Here is an 18,892-nt window from a genome sequence, read left to right as displayed (position 1 = left end):
TAATCATCCTGGAAGTTAGCGAGCTAAAGCAGGTAGGTGTGTATATTTAAAGCAAGTTCTGAAAATACCGTACATACTGTATCGTTACTGTAACTAGCACATCTAGGGGAGAGATTTACCATACCCTGGCACAGGCCTGTGATAGTAGCAATGCCCACCATGTCCAGGCAGTACAGAGGAGATGCTGGGGAATTTTGAGCTTGTGGAAAATACCAGCACTGACAAAGTTTAGGATTTTCTTTCATTCTCTTCTTCTACCTTACAAGGACCTTCCGTTCCCCAGTGACTTTAATGTAGTAGGGACGGTCACCTTCCATTACAATTCTGTTAATTGTAATTGTTTCAGCTATTTTATAATGGAAGAGGGTACGGAACCTGCCAAAGGCAAGTGTGAAATGAGCCTTGGAGGTGTTATATGGATGAGGCCTCGGTTTCCCAAAACGGATGTAATAGGTTGGGGAAACTGAAGAGAAGAAGACCTGGCTCTATCCCACCCCATACACCTTATAATGGGGAGACTCCCGAGCCCCCTGTCTGGATGAGCCTGTGACTGCAGTACCAGTATTGCCCCTGTGATGGCGGCCCTGATGGGGACAATGGACACAACCTGCTGTATAAAGGCACTATGTCTGGCACATAGGGGGCACTATGTGTGGCATGTGGTAATTGTGCAGTACATGACTACCTCAGGTGCACGCACTACCTGTGGTAACACGCTAGTTCTCCCCTATGTGCACTGTGACGCATCTGGCGGCAGGGGGCGCTCCGCCGCGCGGTCTCCAGGAATCGCTCCGGCTCCGGCACTGTTGAGCAGCACGTCCGTTACCTGTACACGAGCCGGCCTCGCTACCCGCAGAGACTATGGTGGCCAAGCAGAGGATCAAGATGGCTAACGAAAAACACAGCAAAAATATTACACAGAGGGGAAACGTAGCCAAGACCCTGGTGAGGAGAACGTCATGTGACGTGATGTGGGGGCACCCTGTGTGTGTGTGTGGTGGGCAGCCTTTGTGTGCATTGTGTCTGCGGGTCACAGCACCGGGGGGTGTGCTGCGTTACCGCATGCTGCTCCTGCTGTCATGGATGTGGAGAGCTGTGTGCAGCAGCAGGATGACTGAGCTGCCATCACATGTCTGGCCAGATGTGCACTCACCCTGCAGCTGCTGTCTCACCATTAGCTGTGCTGGGACTTGTAGTTCTACAGCAGCCAGAGAGCTACAGGTCCCTCACTCCTCATACAGTGCACATTCATTCCCACAGCTGTAGGAGGTGGATCCATTACAGAAACAATGTATGTATGTGTGCCTCATGGGAGCAATGCCCATCTATTGTCGCTCCATCCACACATAAGGTATCAATCATTGGAACATAAAATATCATTGTTGCCCATTCAGCATTGGGCCTGGAACAAGCATGTGCCCACATTATGGCCTCTGATGGGGATCAGGATACAGTTCAGCTTAACCATAGAAGGTCTGGACAGTGGAGCTATTCTACAGATGCAAAAATTCACCCGTATTAAAGACACACCTGACTGACCCGGGTGCATTATATTGTGGGGTAATTTTATGGTGCAATATCAGTATTCCCTACAGAATCTGGATGCAGATTCACTATAGAATGCTACAGAATGCAAAGCATCACCATTCCAATGGAAATCTTCATCCAAATTCTGTAACACATGTAGGTTTTGGTTATGTTAAATGTGAACTCACATTTAGGCTGCATTCACACTAACGTTGCCCGCCGTACTGTAGCACGGCGGGCACACGGTAGTGCTCGGGGAGAGGAGGAGGGGTAGAGCGCTGCTCACCCCGCCCCTCTCCATAGGGATGCATGGCGCTGTATGCCGTGAAAAAATAGGACATGTCCTATTTTTTCACGGGGTATGGAGCGGTACGGTGCCGCACGTGTGCTTCACCGTACCGCTCCCGTAGGGCGCCGCGTGCCCATTGCCGTCTATGGGGTACGTATATCGGCCGTATATACGTTGGCTGTTTATACGTCCCCCTTGCGTTAGTGTGAATGCAGCCTCAAAGGTATTTTCAGGAGTATGGGCCTGGGGTAAGATAAAATAAGAACATATGCTATGGCTACCGGTTCCAGCATCTCATCGCTTTCATAGGGGCACGGGAGCAGTTTCAGCCAATGAGTGGCCTCCACCACTGTGATCTGATTTTTGCATCAACTTTCACAGAAATAAATGGGTGTGTGAGGAAAAAACAGACAGCATTTGTATGCCGTCCTGGTGTGATCAGTTTTTTACATATGTTTCAAGGAATTAGCTGTGAAAATTTGTTGCCATGTTGTCCCTTAGAAACAGATGACAGTTGTGCTTGGATAAGACCACCCCTAAACTCAGGCAGTGGTGGCCACACATGAACTATTTAGTCCTTCCTCACCACCTGTATTCAATGTTCAATACCACAGGATGGCTATTGGACATGCAGTAACTCCGGGACATTTCATATGCAAAAATCATTTGTTTCTATGTGCAATCACTCCAGCAGCAGTGGTCATATCCAAGGACAGCTATCTTATTTCTAAGGGATAACATGGCTACATTTATAGGAAATTATCTTAACACGTACATTTTTTCAATAACATTCAATTGAAGAAATGTTTATATATGACAGATACATTCAATTAAATGTCAATGCCCAGATGAGAATACCCATTTAACAAAGCAGAGGGGCTGTGCTATGATATTACATAGGAGTGTATCCAGGGCACCAAGTCCTGCTACAATCCCAGAATATAAAGCCATTTTTCACATTCTTGCCGCTACTTACAAGACACACAAAGGTAAGGTTGCACAGCTCTCCGGGGTGGCTACCTAGGGGTGTGTTCAGTTTTTCAGACAATCGCAGGTGTGGATCACAATAGGTGATACTCCTCCTCTGTTTTTCACTCCACTCCTGATTTGGAAATCGAAAATTGCTTCTTAAAAACTGCAGGTGTGAACACACGACCCTCCCACTGCAGCTTTGTGGGGTCAAAACTCAATGATTTTGGAGGTGACGTTATACCTTATTTAGCAGAAGGTACAGCATGTAACAGCTTGTAAAACAATGATTACATAACTACCATAGAATATTGGAGTAACAATAAGGCACTCATGCCAAGTGAGTAGGAAAACTGTTGTAACTGTATGTACAGTACTATCAGTATCTATCATCTCCTTTCAATATTATGAATGTTACTCATTGTTGATAATGCTTATTTGGTTATTGACTTTTATGCTCACTGGTGCATCACCTACTTCTTTAGACTCTGCAATGTGATGTTACATATCTAAGAGCTGTTTCCAAATGTAGTAACTGCAGGCAGATCCCATTATACTTTTTTGGCAGTGTTGGTGCCTATTTTTTTTACTCATGTTGGGCTCTTTTGTTTTTTTTTAATCTTTCTGCTCCAATAAAAGAGCTCATAAATTGAAGTGGTGACAGTAGTGAGATCTTAGCCTAGCGAATATTGTGGTAAACTTCTGTGGTCCTTTCCCGGTACTTTTTCAGTAAACAATTTTATCTTGTTATTGTATAAAAGTAGTTTCTAGTTTTGTTTATGTCACTATAATGAGTCAGATTTGTGTTTTGCTTATAATACATGTTGTTTGCTTCTTGGTGGGGTTTGTAACTACTGATGCATCATATGACCAGAAAGACATAAAGAAAATGGTGTCATTATATAAGAATTTCTCAAGTAAATAAAAGTCTTTGGGGGACTTGGAGAAGGCATGAAGGGCCGGAGTGGGGCAGCACAGGGCATTGTCTATAGCCTGCGCCCATTCAAGCACAGGTTTCAGTGTAATTGTATGCCAGACAGGGCATGGCATAGAATTGTACAACAGCGCAGCCAACCAGCTCCTGATCCATCCGACGTGGCTGCATACATCATCAACATACAATAAATTACCCCACTGAATTTTATATGTCAAATTGTTAATCTTGGTGGATCATGTGGATTAAAGACACTGGTCTATCAGATACAAATTGTATAAGGAGAAAATATGAGAAGACTAATATGACCTAACTCTCTCGTTCATTTATACTCATGCAGAATAATTTTGCAGTTGGTCACATTCCCTTCTATGTGACCTGCAAAGAGCACGCATTTGTGTTTATGAGGTCTTCGGCATACCTCCATGGAGGATGGGGAGTATTAAAAGTCCACAGAGTCAAGCTGTGATTTCATGTGATCAGATACATACAGTACATGATGTGGAAGCTCCTAGAGCAGTGATGGCGAACCTATGGCACTGGTGCCAGAGGTGGCACTCAGAGCCCTTTCTGTGGGCACTCAGGCCATCAGCCTAGGACAGAGTTCACCAAACAGGACCAAATCCATTAAATCTTCCTGCAGTCCTTGGCAACTTATGAGAAGCTGCGCTCAGTTACAGCGACACTTCATTGACTGTTTGGAACTGCTTGAAAAGTGAGAAGTTGTTAAAAGAAGTGCATTATCTTTGGAGGTCCTCATGCTGGACCCTCCATTCTTCCTAAACAGAGAGACCCTGGAGAGAAGCTACAATGATAGTCTGAAATTGCCCTTCTTTCAAATGTATTGGTGGCCTCAGGCGGCCGATACAATTAAAGAAGTGGAAGAACAGGTAGCAATAAGTTACTGCTTAAAATGGTACATTGGCACATCAGGGTAAATAAGTGGGTTTTTGTTGTAGTTTGGGCACTCGGTCTCCAAAAGGTTCACCATCACTGTCCTAGAGGGTTAATACAGGGTGGCAGGTCCTCACATTTTTCACAAATACAGCTAGTGACAGGTTCCCATATAGTCCTATTAACTAAATGACACCCTTCTTTTAGCTAAAAATAGTTTCCTTCACATCACCATAAAATCCACTTTATGTTATCTAACTTGGCATCAGATGGGGTGTGTCCTGATCAACCATCCCCTCCCATCTACTCTTCCCTGTGCCATATGCCTCCTACCATTCAGCACTTCATGTCAGGGTGAGGCCATCTAAGGTTCTTCACGACCAGACAGAATTTTTTCGATCTTTGTGACAATTGGATTTTAAAAAAGTTGGGTTGTCATAAGAACCAGGATTAACAATAAAGCTTCATTACAGACACCTTAGATAACTGTTACAGCTATTCGTTGTAACCTAGGGCTAAAGAACAGTAAATTACCAATATCCAGAGGTCTGTTTGTAACTAGGGGTCGTCTATAAATCGGGTGTTCTTAAGTAGGGGACCGCCTCTACTGTATGTATCTGTTCACATGAAATCACAGCTTGACTCTGTGGACTTCTACTACTCCCCATCCTCCATGGAGTAATGCTGTGATTTCATGTGATCAGATACATACATGTCGTAGATGTTAAAGAGGATCTGTCAGCTCAAAAAAACTATCTAGCTGCACATACTAAAGGAAGGATCTCCCTAGTCCTCCCCAAGTTATCACACTGTTAAATTTCTAGCTTTATAAGAACATACCAAAAAGCTGCAAAACACTGTGGTACGTAGTGGTATGATTGACAGACCTAGCTTTGTCTTAGTCTGAGGCCGTCTGAGGAGTCGGTAACTGCAGCATCAAGTCTCCGCTGGAAGCTATGTCCATCGATTGACCTACATGCCTAAGTGTTTCACAGCTTTTCGGTATGTTCCGATAAAGCTAGAAATGAAAAAGTGCAATAACTGGGGGAGGGCTAGGAAGATTCTTCCTTTAGTATGTGCAGCTAGATTGTTTTATTTAGCTGACAGGTCCTCTTTAATGTTACTGAGTGTAGAAAATGATATTGGGTAAAGGACCCTAGTTGTGACTGGTCAACATTCCAGCAAGACACGGAGTAAAACATCTAACACAGGTTTTTCTACCCCTGATAATAAGTAAACAGAGCTGTATATGTAGTTGAAAATTGGCAGACGGTCCCTAAGTATTAGTTCCATAGAGCAGCATGTCCTAGCAGTGAGACCTGTCAATCAGGAAAATGGAGGAAGAGCAATGCAATGAAATTTAATATGCAGAACTCCATTATTATCATTGGACTCACATCATGTGAGTTCCATATAATTTTACAAATAGTTAAAAAAATTAAATTGTTAATGTTAATTAAATTGTTAAATGTTAACATTGTTAATATTAAAAAAATTGCAACCATGGAAAAGAGCCATTCAGGGATTAGGGCAATTCTTTTAGTAAATCCTGGCTTCATACCTAGTGAGTGGCCATAGTGGCCATAGTGAGCACACCAGTTTCAATGTACTAATAGCATTAAGAACCTGAAGCACAAGCTGGTTGGGTAAGGACTGGAGATTAAGGGGGTTTCCAGTAAAAAAAAAATTAAAAAATAATGCTTAGGGTTTTTTTTGAAAATAGAAAAATCAATAATCTTCTCGTAAGTCTCCTGCAACTTTGTCCTTCCAGGTGCAGCTGAGCACTGGATCGATACTAGGCCTTACAGGTTATGACCCATTGTTCCCAGTGTCATAAAATGGTTTAATACAATAAACAACACGACGGAAGAAGACGCATAGTTTTCTATTTACTTACTCATTTCTGGGGTACATACTAATTCATACATCTAGTATATGATGTAGTATAGTAAATCTTCAAGATTTTGTATGTTTGTGTTTTTTTGGACAGACAGATAAAGAAAATTTTACACTTAAAATGAAATTCTTTTTTCCACATTTTAGAGACCACAAGAAGAGAAATATCCTGTAGGACCTTGGCTACTGGCACTGTTTGTTTTTGTTGTCTGTGGATCAGGTATGAACATTAAGCAAATACAGATTATTGTAAAAATCCATTGTAAAATTAGCTGTCAGTGGAATTTGTCTTTCCAGTAATAGTATTGTATTTTTGTGCCCATGTGGCACGTTAGCTGTATATAGAACGTTGGATCCTTTCAACTATTGGTCATCGAGTTTATACATGTAACTACAGAAATCTGATTATGACGGGCACTCTTTTGCCTCTCTTTTAATTATTGCTAGCTATTATCTTGTTGATTTTTACCAGTTGACATACACACTTTTGGTATTGAGTTTTCTTTTATGTGTAAAATATTTAAAATATTTAAACTTTCTGTGCTCAGTGCCTGTAATCTTGTGCATTCTTTACAGAATTTTAATTGAATCTTTTGCAGTGTATGACATGACCTCAAATTGATATTTTGGGGTTAACTTTTACCAAATAGGAGGATTAGAAATGTTCTGTAAAGAACTTTGGGAACATATCCACATTGATCTTTTTCTCAAACTTCAACAGCAGACGTGCAGCCAAGACAAAAGATGACATAAATAGAAAAATAAATAAATTGTGCATTGTTGTAGTTTACAGATGAGAGGATATTTCTGCACATATACCCATGTACATAACAACTGTGCCAGCTAAACTTATTCTAATTTGTATGGGTCCTCTACAGTGGCCAAGTGTGCATCTGTATGAAAGGTCAGACAAGATAGTTGTTGACCAAACAATAATTTCACTGCTGCTATCTCATTTGGTACCTAATTTATACCATTAATAACTGGGAAAACATCTTGACTTGATTATAAACCTAGGGGGGAAAAGGCAGTCCCTAAAATCTCCAGTAGCTGTCCCTCATTAAAAAAAAATGAGGCAGCCCCCTCATTAATGAAATGTCCAGCAGGAGCCCTCTCAATAATAAAATGTCCGGTAGAGCCCCCTTTTAATAAAATGTCCATCAGAACCCCTTCCCCTTAAAGGGGTATACCCATGAAAACAGGTTTCTTATATGTACTCATGATAACAAAATAACAGTCTCTAATTCACCTGTTATTAACAAAATTCTGCCCTGCTGTACACAATTTCAGTTGCCCCTAGACACTACCCTCTGACTTCTTGGATTTCTGCCTAAGATTGTGCAGCTGAGATTTCTGTCTATCTCTGCCGCATAGCTCCCAACCGTCCCGGTTTCGCTGGGACAGTCCCGTTTTTCTTACCTCTGCCCCGCGTCATGGGCAGCTGTGAGATTGTCCCAGATTTTCCCTCCAGGTCCTGCACTTGCTGGGGTTGTCCCGGCTCTGTGTCCCGCATAGTAAATACTTTCATATCCAGAACCTGCTATACTGAATAGCTTCTACAGACATCGGCAGGGAATCCTTTTGAAAGAAGTGTCGGGTTAGCGGAGAGCAGGGACCACGTCATCAGGTTCAGATCTCTATCCATATATGGTCACATCTCTTAGGGTTCCCCAGAGTAGACATCGGGCAGGGAATCCTTTTGAGAGATGTGTCGGGTTAGTGGAGAGCAGAGATCACGTCATCAGGTTCAGATCAGCATCTGTCCATATATGGTCTCCTAGGGCTTCCCCATACACAAACTTTTATTTAAATAAATTTATGCCCAGGCCAGGATTCAAACTCCAGACCCTCTGCAATAGTGATAGGAGCCTTTACCCACTAGGCCAGCGATGGTGAACCTTTTAGAGACTGAGTGCCCAAACTACAAGAAAGACCCGCTTATTTATCGCAAAGTGCCAACACAGAAATTTAATTTGTGATTTATACTCCCTTCTCTGTCACAGTTTTCATTGATACCAGCCCCCTGAGGACACCAATAATGCAGAAAATAGTCCCAGGTACAGCTGTCACTTTAAAATAGCTCTGTACACAGCAAGTCCTGGGCTGTCTGGGGCTGCAGGAAGTTACCTGGAGTCATCTCTGGTGATGGCCTGGGTGCCCACAGAAAGGGCTCTGAGTGCCACCTCTGGCACCAGTGCCATAGGTTAGCCATCACTGCACTAGGCTATAAGCTCTGCGGATTTCAGTGAGAGGATTTTTTGTAACTAAGAGTTTCACTGTTACATTGTGACACACTGATATATACAGAGGGATCTTCTCAGAGATTATTATTGAGATTATTATTGAGATGATTATTATTATTAAAATGATTGAGATTATTACAATTGAGATTATTACAATTGAGATTATTACTATTGAGATTATAGTCTCGATAATTACAATAGTAATCTCTGAGAAGATGTATCTCAATACACCAGTGCATGGAGCCTGTGCCACTGTGTAACAGTAAAAGACTTAGGCTACATTCACACGACCGTATGATTTCTCCAGTCCCATATTCACGGGCCGTATGAGCCTGTATATACGTGATGTTTTTCATCCGCAGCATGTAAGTAACCCGTATTTTATACGTCCCCATAGGCTTCTTGGGCATACAGAACTGAAATACGGGAGAAAATAGGACATGCTCTATATTTTTATTCGGCTAGTACACGGTACGGTACGCTACAGTGTCGAAAACGGCAATATAAATGGTTGGACGTATTGTCCACTGAAATGAATGTTGCCGAATGTAACCCATAAAAAAACGGTACGGATGCGGCCATTTTCATACGTCCGTGTAGCCTTAGTCACATAAAATCCTCCCATCAATAACCACTGGGCCTATAGTGATGGTGAACCTTTTAGAGACCGAGTGCCCAAACTACAAGATAAATCCGCTTTTTTACCCTGAAGTGCCTACATGGCTTTTTAAGCAATAGCTTATTGCTACCTGTTCTTCCACATCTTTAAATCGTATAAGCCCGCTGAGGCCACCAATACAAATGAAAGAAGGAGGGAAAATTCATACTCTCATTATAGCTTCTTTCCAGGGTCTCTCTGCAGAGGAAGAATGGTGGGTCCAGCAGGAGGACCTCCAAAGATATTGCAGTTCTGTCAACAGCATCTCTTAAGTTGCCTGGGACTGCAGGAAGATTTGGTGGATTTGGTCATATTTGGTGAACTGGGGGCAATGGTCTGAGTGCCCACAGAAATGGCTCAGAGTGCCACTTCTGGCACCAGTGCCATAGGTTCATCACCACTGGTCTAGTGGATAGAGGCTCCATCTCTGTTGCAAGTAGAGTGTAGAGTCTGGAGTTCAAATCCCAAACTGAGCAAATTTTTTTTTATTATTATGAAGATGATTATTAGTAATAAAAATTTGGGGCGTGATTAGGGGTGTGGCTTAGGGGGAGTTCTGGAAATGTTGGGAGGTATGCTGCCGTGTGTCTGTAGCCATGCCCCCTGCCGTGCCTGCATGGTACTCATTGATTATTTCCTGCCAGGAGAACATGAGCAGAGAGAGAGGCTGCAAATTACAAACTACAAGGAAATAAGTGATCTGGGGGAAGGGGAGGCAGGCACATATCTGTGAGATGTAGCAGAGCTAAAAGTGTAACAGTGTAAAAGTCTGTCAGCCTGTGTCTGTCAGCCGCTGTGTTATAGGCATCTAATGCATCTGTGATCTGTCTCATCACTCCTTCTATGTGTCAGTGTGTTAGTACAATGTCAGAAGCCAGATGAAAGTGTATAAAAACCCTGTCTGCTTAGAGTGTCCCTGCCCATAGCCTAGGATTTTGTACTGAGCAGCCTAGGGAGTAATAGGAGCTAAGACAGCAATAACACTGAGTAAAATTGTAAGGGGTTAAATGATCTCTATTGTGTTAACATCACTAGGGGATTGAGATTTGAGAATTATCTTTTGTGGGAAAACCCCACAAAACCAGTAAGAAGGATTTTAAACCAAGTACACTTACATGCTGGTGTATGGCCCTCTGGTAGGATATACTTTCCTTTTAGCTTCTTAAGCTCTTGTTTTTACAAAAAAATAAAGGTTTAAAAATTATGCAAATAAGCCCGAGCGGCTCCAGGGTCCATTGACACCAATAGAGCCGGGAGTCTTTCAGGCTCATTTGCATAATTATTAAATCCTTTTTTTGGAAAACGATGTCCTAAGAAGCTAAAAGAAGACACATGAGGAAGTGACGGTGAAACGTACGTCAGGGTGCTGTGGTGGTGGTCTGAGGCTAATTACTTTTTCCAAGTATCTGTTCACTATGCAACGCCCGTGTGGGTAAAGTTATCACTTAAACTTATAATGGATGTATATGAATTGTGACTGATTGGCCACCACCACACTTTTTGTTTCTGTGGATTTTATTGTATGTTTAAGTGGTTTTTGATGTATGCCATATTGTGCATAAATAAAGATTGGAAGTATTTTTATAATAGTGGAGTTATAGTTTATAGTTGACAACTCTCTGATCCTACATTAGTCTTTTACTAATAAAATGTCCAGTAGAGCCCCCCCCCATCCTTAATAATAAAATGTCCTGCAGAGCCCTCTTAAAAATAGTAAATGTTCTCGCCTCCAGCTTCCTCTTCTCCTTGTGGCTGCACCTACACTTGATGTAATAGTGTTTGTGTGGGCAGAGTACATAGACACACCTCTGCCAATGCTGCTGGGAATACGGAGACATGGGGAGAAGACAAGCTGCAGGGAACGCCAGAGGTAAGTACTAAGTTTTTTATATAAATATAGATTCAGCATAAGCTGAGTGGGGCTTTTTTTTAACACAAAATAGCTTATGTATAAGTTTCTACGGTAATTAAAGAGGTTCCCACTTTCAGTAAATAATTGATATTATTTGTGTAATGAAAAGTTATACAATTTTTCATTATACTTTCTGTATGAATTCCTCATGATTTTCAAGATCTCTGCTTGCTGTACTCCTATAGAAAGCTGTTCTATTTACTTCCAGTGTATGGTGATGTGATGGATATGCAGGTGCGTGAGCCGTTATTATCACTGAGAGTTATAGGAGTTTTGTAATAATAAAGGCTTGTGCACCTGCATGTCTATCTCATCACATGGGCAGATTATATCTACTGGAAGTAAACTTTCTATGAAAGCAAAGCAAGCAGAGATCTAGAAAATGGTGAGGAATTGATACAGAAAGTATATTGGAAAATTGTATAGCTTTTCCTTACTAAAACAATATCAATTATTTGCTGAAAGTGGACAACCCTTTTAAATGTGTACATTGCAGATGCAGGAGTTACAGGTATTTTGAGATTCTAGGCATTACTCAGTGGCGTAACTAGAAAAGGCTGGGCCCCATAGCAGATTTCTGCATTGGGCACCCCTTCCTGTTAAAGGGGTTTTCCCACGAACTAAAGTTAGGCCTTATCCCGTAGATAGGGCCTAACTTGCTGATCAGTGGGGGTCTCAGTGCTGAGACCCCCACAGATGGTGAGAACGAGGAATCCGTCGGGCCTCTTGTCGCTCCGTCAGACAGACGTGCATAACCATTCTGATCCATTAATCTCTATGGAGCTGACGGAGATCAGTGCTTTATTAGTCCGACTGACCCCTTGTTTTCGCAATCTGTGGGGGTCTCAGCACTGAGACCCCCACTGATCAGCAACTTAGGCCCTATCCCTTGGATCGGGCCTAACTTTTTTTTGTGGGAAAACCCCTTTAACAAAAAGAATATATATATTTGTATAGACACATGTATACACTATATACACATATATTCACACATTTATATACACACAGAAATTGTGATACACATACAAACATGTATACACTTATACAAGTTTTAACAAATTTTTACAAATTTATACACTATATACACTTCCATATACCCATTTACACATGAAATTTTCACACAACCTGTATAGTACACACTATACACATACATATAGTATATATTACATACTTATACATACAGTATACACTCGCCATATATACACATACATTCAGTATAAACACACTATATACCCACATATTACGTACAGTATACATACAGCATATACACACATACATATAGTATATACGGCATATAATAATAATCTTTTTTTATATTGCAAATATAAAAAATTCTGCAGCGCTTTACAAATGCACACACATACTCCATATACACACAAGCATACAGTACAGGCGGTCCCCTACTTAAGGACACCCGACTTACGGACGACCCCTAGTTAAAGACCCCTCTGCCCACTGTGACCTCTGGTGAAGCTCTATGGATGCTTTTTTATAGTCCCAGGCTGCAATAATCAGCTGTAAAATGTCTGTAATGAAGCTTTATTGATAATCCTAGGTATCATTACAGCTAAAAAATGTAAAACTCCCATTGTCACTGGGGCAAAAAAATTTTTTTTCTGGATCTACAATTATAAAATATATATAAATCAATATTAAAAAGCGCACTCACATTCCCTTGGCTGGTCTATGTGTCGGGGTTCTCCAGGTTGGTGCTGCAACGGCGTCTGGCATGCAGAGCGAATCCAAGGAAAAATGGAGATAGCAGGAGCACTATTGTGTAAAATCCAAAATCGCTTTATTGGGTATCCATTAAAATAGCACACATCATGTGCATAAACGGTGCAGGTTATAAAGGCAGAAACCTACACGTTTCAGCTCACTGCGGAGCCTTAATCATGGTATAATGTAACAAAGTTAAAAACAGCACTTTAAACACTATGGTACACCTGAGCAATCAAACGCTTCTAACGTCACATCCGGTTTCGTAAACGTAGTCAAATCCACTCATTTTTTGTATATATTTCTGAATACAAAATACAGAAAATAAAGCATATAGAGACATTTTATACATGTTAGACTTCAATAAATGTACGCTAAATCATTTTTAGAGTTCATGCCGTGGGGATACCTGTAGTTAAGGGCAAGAATCCAGAACGGCTCCCTTCTTAGGAGGACTTTCCTCCAGTTTCCTCCTCTAAGTGGTCTATTAATATGTTCAATGCCAAAAAAAACGAAAGCTGGAAAGATTTTTATTATGCATATCTATAAAATGTTTAGTGGCTCCTGAAGCATTGGAGTCATCATTTCTAATACTCGTGAGGTGCTGAGCTATCCTTGTTTTTAATTTCTGTATTGTGCAAGCAACATAAATGACAGAACAGCAGGTGCATTGAATAATATACACTACATATTGCGTATCGCAATTAATGAAGGTTTTTATTTTCCTGCTTATGTTGGTATCGGTTTTAAATTCTAACGTTCTGTTAGCTGCATATATGCACACATTGCATCTGTTACCTCCACATTTGTATAAGCCTGTCGTACATAGCCAACTCTGAGGATTGATACTGGTATTGAATACCCGAAATATATACGCTATATATAAAATATATAGTTTCGACATACAAATTCAACTTAAGAACAAACCTATGGAGCCTATCTTGAACGTAACCCGTGGACTGCCTGTATAACACTTTGTAGCATCGAACCTAAATAACTATTTTTCTGTGTCAATATGCATACAGCAATGCCAAATTTGTATTTTTTTTAACTGACCTTAAATAATTTTGCATAATGAAAAAAACATTTTGCATCACCACCTTCATAACTTTCGGCATTTTTTAATGTGGCTGTGTGAAGACCAAAACTTTTATTTTCTAAACATTTGGGGTTCATAAAGTTTTTTTATTGTGATTACGGTAATATAATTTTGTGTGATGGATGATTTAAAAAATGTGACTGTGATAGCAGTCAGGGGCCATGACAGGATAGGGGGTCCATAGTCAAAGAAACCCACCCTGATACAAGGTATAAATTATTTATTGTTATCCAATTATTTCACTTTTTGGCAGGATTTAAATGATATTGCAGGAGCTTCTGTGTAACAGGTCTTGTTATATTACTGTTTGTCTACACTAAACATCACATCAAAACTCTAGAAGCTTGCGGAAGCCACAATCTCTTTAAAGCCTTGGTACTGTGATTGTCGTAAACATATGCTTTTATACTGTATATGCTGTAGTAGAATAAGACAGGAAACTAATGTGCATGGGGGTCCCATAAAATTTGCCAGTCAGGGTCTTTCACTGGCCCATGTGCTTCAGTGCGACACCATTAGTGCGGGGTGCGGATTGGTGGCAGATGAAGCGCACAACTCTGCAGCTCCTTAAGGGTTTACACACAGCCCAGTCCTGGCACCAGCAGGACCCAATGTCCAGCAATCGTCTTCTGACGCAGCGCCCTAGAAAGACGTTACATCAGAAGAAGTGCCCTTTATGACTGCTGTAAAAGTCGATGGTCGGTGGTCATTGAGGAGTTAGAGGGAGTCTGCCACCTCCACTAAGCATTATAATCTGCTGGCAGTGTGTCGTACAGAAATGTAGTGTAATTTCAACAATATCTTTATTATTTGTATCCATTATAACTGTGCTAAAATATTCCCAGGTTATTGTGTATGCTAATGAGGCAGTTGTTGCACCATGGTCATGTCCTCAGTGCCTGGAGTACTGTTATTCCTGCCTAAATAACTTCCCTCTTACAGTTTTACCCCACGCTTCTCAAAACACTTAATCTAATGGAGATGGTCCAGGCAGGAGGGGCAGTGCTCCGGTGCTAAGGACACTCCCTGGATAAAAATATATAAATATATAGCAACATAGACAGCATTTTCTTGAAATCACAGTGCATTTCTCTACAACCGGTTGCCAATAGATTATAATGCTTGAGGATGGGCCGGTCTCTCTTTAATAAACTGCCACAGGAGATTATTCATTATTTAACGACTGTTACAGTCATAAATAGAAAAAATATGAAACTATTGAAATATGAAACTCAGCATCAGTTTTCAAGGCGTATTACCTTCCTGCACCCAAGATAGATCAACCGTTCTGAAGAATCTACACGTCCCTGTGACAACATCCTACCAACATAAGTAGAAATGAATGTAGAGTGGTAGGCTGTGATTTATGTCTAGGTGAAATGACTTCCTGTATCCTATGATGCGGCCACCCATGATTTCATACAGATTATTGAGAGCTACCTATAAAACTGCTGCCATGTGATGTTTGCATGTTGAGTAAGCTTGTACATGACATCATATGCCAGGTCACATTACAGCTTCTCTGAACAAGTTATACTACGTTCATGGTCCGCAAACGTCTGCAGGATAACACAAAACTATGCTGAAAGTTGACCTAGTATGCAGTTCCCACTTATTAGACTGGACGACACTAGTCATGACTTATCAGACATCTGATTACTGCATTTTAAGTCCTGCAAAGTTATACATTTTCTCAACATACTTGGTTTTTCACAAAAAAATGTATTTTTTCCTCATTGTTATTGTTGCGTTTAGCTTGATACTGTCCTTGAGTGCTGGATATATATAAGTATGTGCACATTGCCAGTAGTCTCTGGGCTGTGTCTCCATCTAGGTTATGTGCTCCTGAGTGTGGAGGGGAGGAAGGGAGGGGAGATATCAGGGGACATAAGGGAATTGTAGATTGGCAAGCTGCCAAGCCTGCCTCGCTGTTTCTAAAAATGAGGTAAACAGGAGAGAGAAGGGCATATGATGGAAAAAATAGACAAAGAGAAAACATTGCATTATATGTTATATAGAAATACTTTTCTTAAAGGGAATTTATTACCGCAATTTACCTACTTGAACGAGCTGCTATGTTATGTAGGACTACGTCCACACATGTCAGCCATATATTTTCTTTTTATATTCCAGCTGCTCTTTCCATACAAAAACTCACCTTTGAAATATGCAAATGCGGCTATATTGATTTTAAGGGCATTAGCATCTCAGGGATCTAACTACACAGCATTAACCTCATGCTACACTTCACCGCCCAGCTTCCTCTCTCTTATTTCTCCCTTCATCTCACTCCTGATGGGCTCGGCCAAAGCACCTCAGCCTAATTTACATATTTCTATAGTAAAGTAATGGCATGGAAGGAGCAGTTGAACAATAAAACACTGGTATGTGTAGCATGTGTGGGTATTGCTCTACATAGCAGTTAGTTTGTGTAGGTAAATCATGGTGACTGATTCCCTTTAATCTGTTGACTAAACATCTTATCAAATAGAGAGCCCTTAATAGGAAATCTACCATCAAAATCAAGCCCGATAAAACAGGGACACGCACTCATAGATACAGGCACTGTGACTGTGCCAATCTTTTTAGCATTGTTATCTATGGTCACCTTCCTTCTAAAATCAACGTTTAAAATTATGCTAGTGAGCCTGAAGGGCTCTCTTGGGTTGTTACCAGAGCCTCTCTGTACTCCAGACTTTACAATCTGTTTCACTGTCTCCCCCTCCCCTGCTCCCTAAGCACTTTCCCCTCCCTCTATCTGATGTAATCTCACTGCAACAGAAGAGGTTTCATGCAGTAGGTGGGAGGAAGTGCTCCTTGTAAACTGTAAGGCTACATTCACGTATATACGGCCGACGTATATACGGCCGATATACGTCCTCCATAGACGTCAATGTGCGCACGGCGCCCTACGGGAGCGGTACGGTGCAGCACACGTGCGGCACCGTACCGCTCCGTACCCGGAAAAAGATAGGACCTGTCCTATGTTTGTCCGTAGTACGGCGCCATGCGCCATTACTTCCTATGGAGAGGGGCGGGGGTGAGCTGCGCTCACCTCCTCCTCCTCTCCCCGTACACTGCCGTTGCCCGCTACGGTACGGGCGGGCAACGGCAGTGTGAATATAGCCTTTACAGTTTGTGAATCTGCAGCACAGAGGGGCTCTGGTTACACCCCAACCCTTCAGACTAATTAGCATAACTTATAAAGCTGATTTTAGTTAGAAGGAGGCCATAGCTAACAAATATAAGAAGATTTGGCAAGCTGTGTGCAGCGCTGTAAAATATGGTGCGCTATATAAATAAAGGAATTATTATAAGATGACCACAGTCACAGCCTGGAACTATGAGTGCGTTTTCCTGGTTTATCATGCTTGATTGTGATGGTGGATTTCCTTTAAAATGCTATGTGGGGAGCAGCACAATATTCATGGTATATTTTTATCTATGAAGCTGTTGAGTGCAGTGGTGTATGGTGCATATTAGAGGGCGTTTAGATGCATTCCTGAGATAATCCTTACGTGGAGAGGCCGGAGATCCAGAAACCGCCAAGTAAATGTTCTCAGCTGTTTTACCAGGTCCGATTTACAATAATAGAGGGTGACAACAAGGGACACTAATCAAACATCAATGAGAGCATCCTGTCATGTGCATTATCTGCTGATGTGATGAAATATAAAAATTGTACTTGTTATATCTGAATAGTTAAGGTAGAGCTGGGTCGTGACTACTGCTTGTATATATTCATTGATACACATGGTACCAGTAAGGGGACAGACATCTCTGTGGTTCGTCCTTCATGTGACTGCTAACATCACTGTTGAATAACACCCTCATCATTTTATTTTTCTTCAACTCTTATGTCCATAATGAAGATTTTTTTTTCTCCATTTTCTTTCAGCCATTTTTCAAATTATTCAGAGCATCAGGATGGGTATGTGATGGGAGAGAGCAGGATGTCTGGACCTTTGCCTTATGTTTGCAGTCATAGCGGACAAAGCCACAGCTGTGAGTTGGTGGACCTTTTGAGAACCCATTAATTATTTTGTGCCTACGGAGTTTACCTTGAAGAAGGAAAAGTTGGAGGATCCTGACCCTAAACTTGATGAGCCCAATCTTCAGCAAGTGCTCTAAGGAAGGACTTATTTCTTTAGTAAACCTGCGTCAGCTGATTAGTTGACCGTTGCCATATTATTTATTTGTTAATGTAATTATTTATTATATATATTTATTTATTTATTTATTTATTTATTAAGTCTCTGTTTTTATCTTTCTATTATAAGAAGATAATGTGGCCGGAATTTTAAGGTAATGCATTAGGGTATTGTGGCCAAAAAAAAAATCTTATAAGTGTATGCTAAAAATGTCCTGTCCTTCCTTAAAGGGGAGGGCGAGAGCGGTCACAGGGTTTTACATAGAAAGTTATCCTTGTACTACAACTTTAAGGGAAAAAAAGCAAAACCATCATAAAGCCTCATGAACTGAACATGTGAACATACTCTGTGATATTGTTGGTGAGTTTGAATAAAGAAAGTTTTGTTGATGTTTTATGTCTATTTGCTATTTACATATTAGAAAGTGGTTACATTGTTGTTCATTACAACCAAGAATATAATAGAAATATGAGGTATTGTGGTGGATATTAATACATCTTATTGTACAGCATAGAAGTGAGTCTGACGTCTCACCTCAGGGAAAGAATGGTATATTTATATCAGGCGGTAAACATCACAGAGCTGGGACTCTCTCTTGGGC

General features: G+C 41.1%; 1 protein-coding gene across 1 annotated transcript; it reads left to right on the top strand.

The window, feature by feature from the left end:
* The first annotated feature begins 703 nt into the window (after nucleotides 1-703).
* SERP2 (stress associated endoplasmic reticulum protein family member 2) lies at nucleotides 704-18,682 on the top strand. Its single transcript, XM_072133040.1, has 3 exons — nucleotides 704-945; nucleotides 6,657-6,729; nucleotides 18,039-18,682. Exons 1-3 carry the CDS (start codon nucleotides 862-864, stop codon nucleotides 18,077-18,079), a joined length of 198 nt encoding a protein of 65 aa, XP_071989141.1. The 5' UTR covers nucleotides 704-861; the 3' UTR covers nucleotides 18,080-18,682.
* Nucleotides 18,683-18,892: the final 210 nt, after the last annotated feature.

This window comes from Engystomops pustulosus, chromosome 2 (assembly GCF_040894005.1).
Source record: "Engystomops pustulosus chromosome 2, aEngPut4.maternal, whole genome shotgun sequence".
NCBI lineage: Eukaryota > Metazoa > Chordata > Amphibia > Anura > Leptodactylidae > Engystomops > Engystomops pustulosus.
This window is presented reverse-complemented; position numbering and strand designations above follow the sequence as displayed.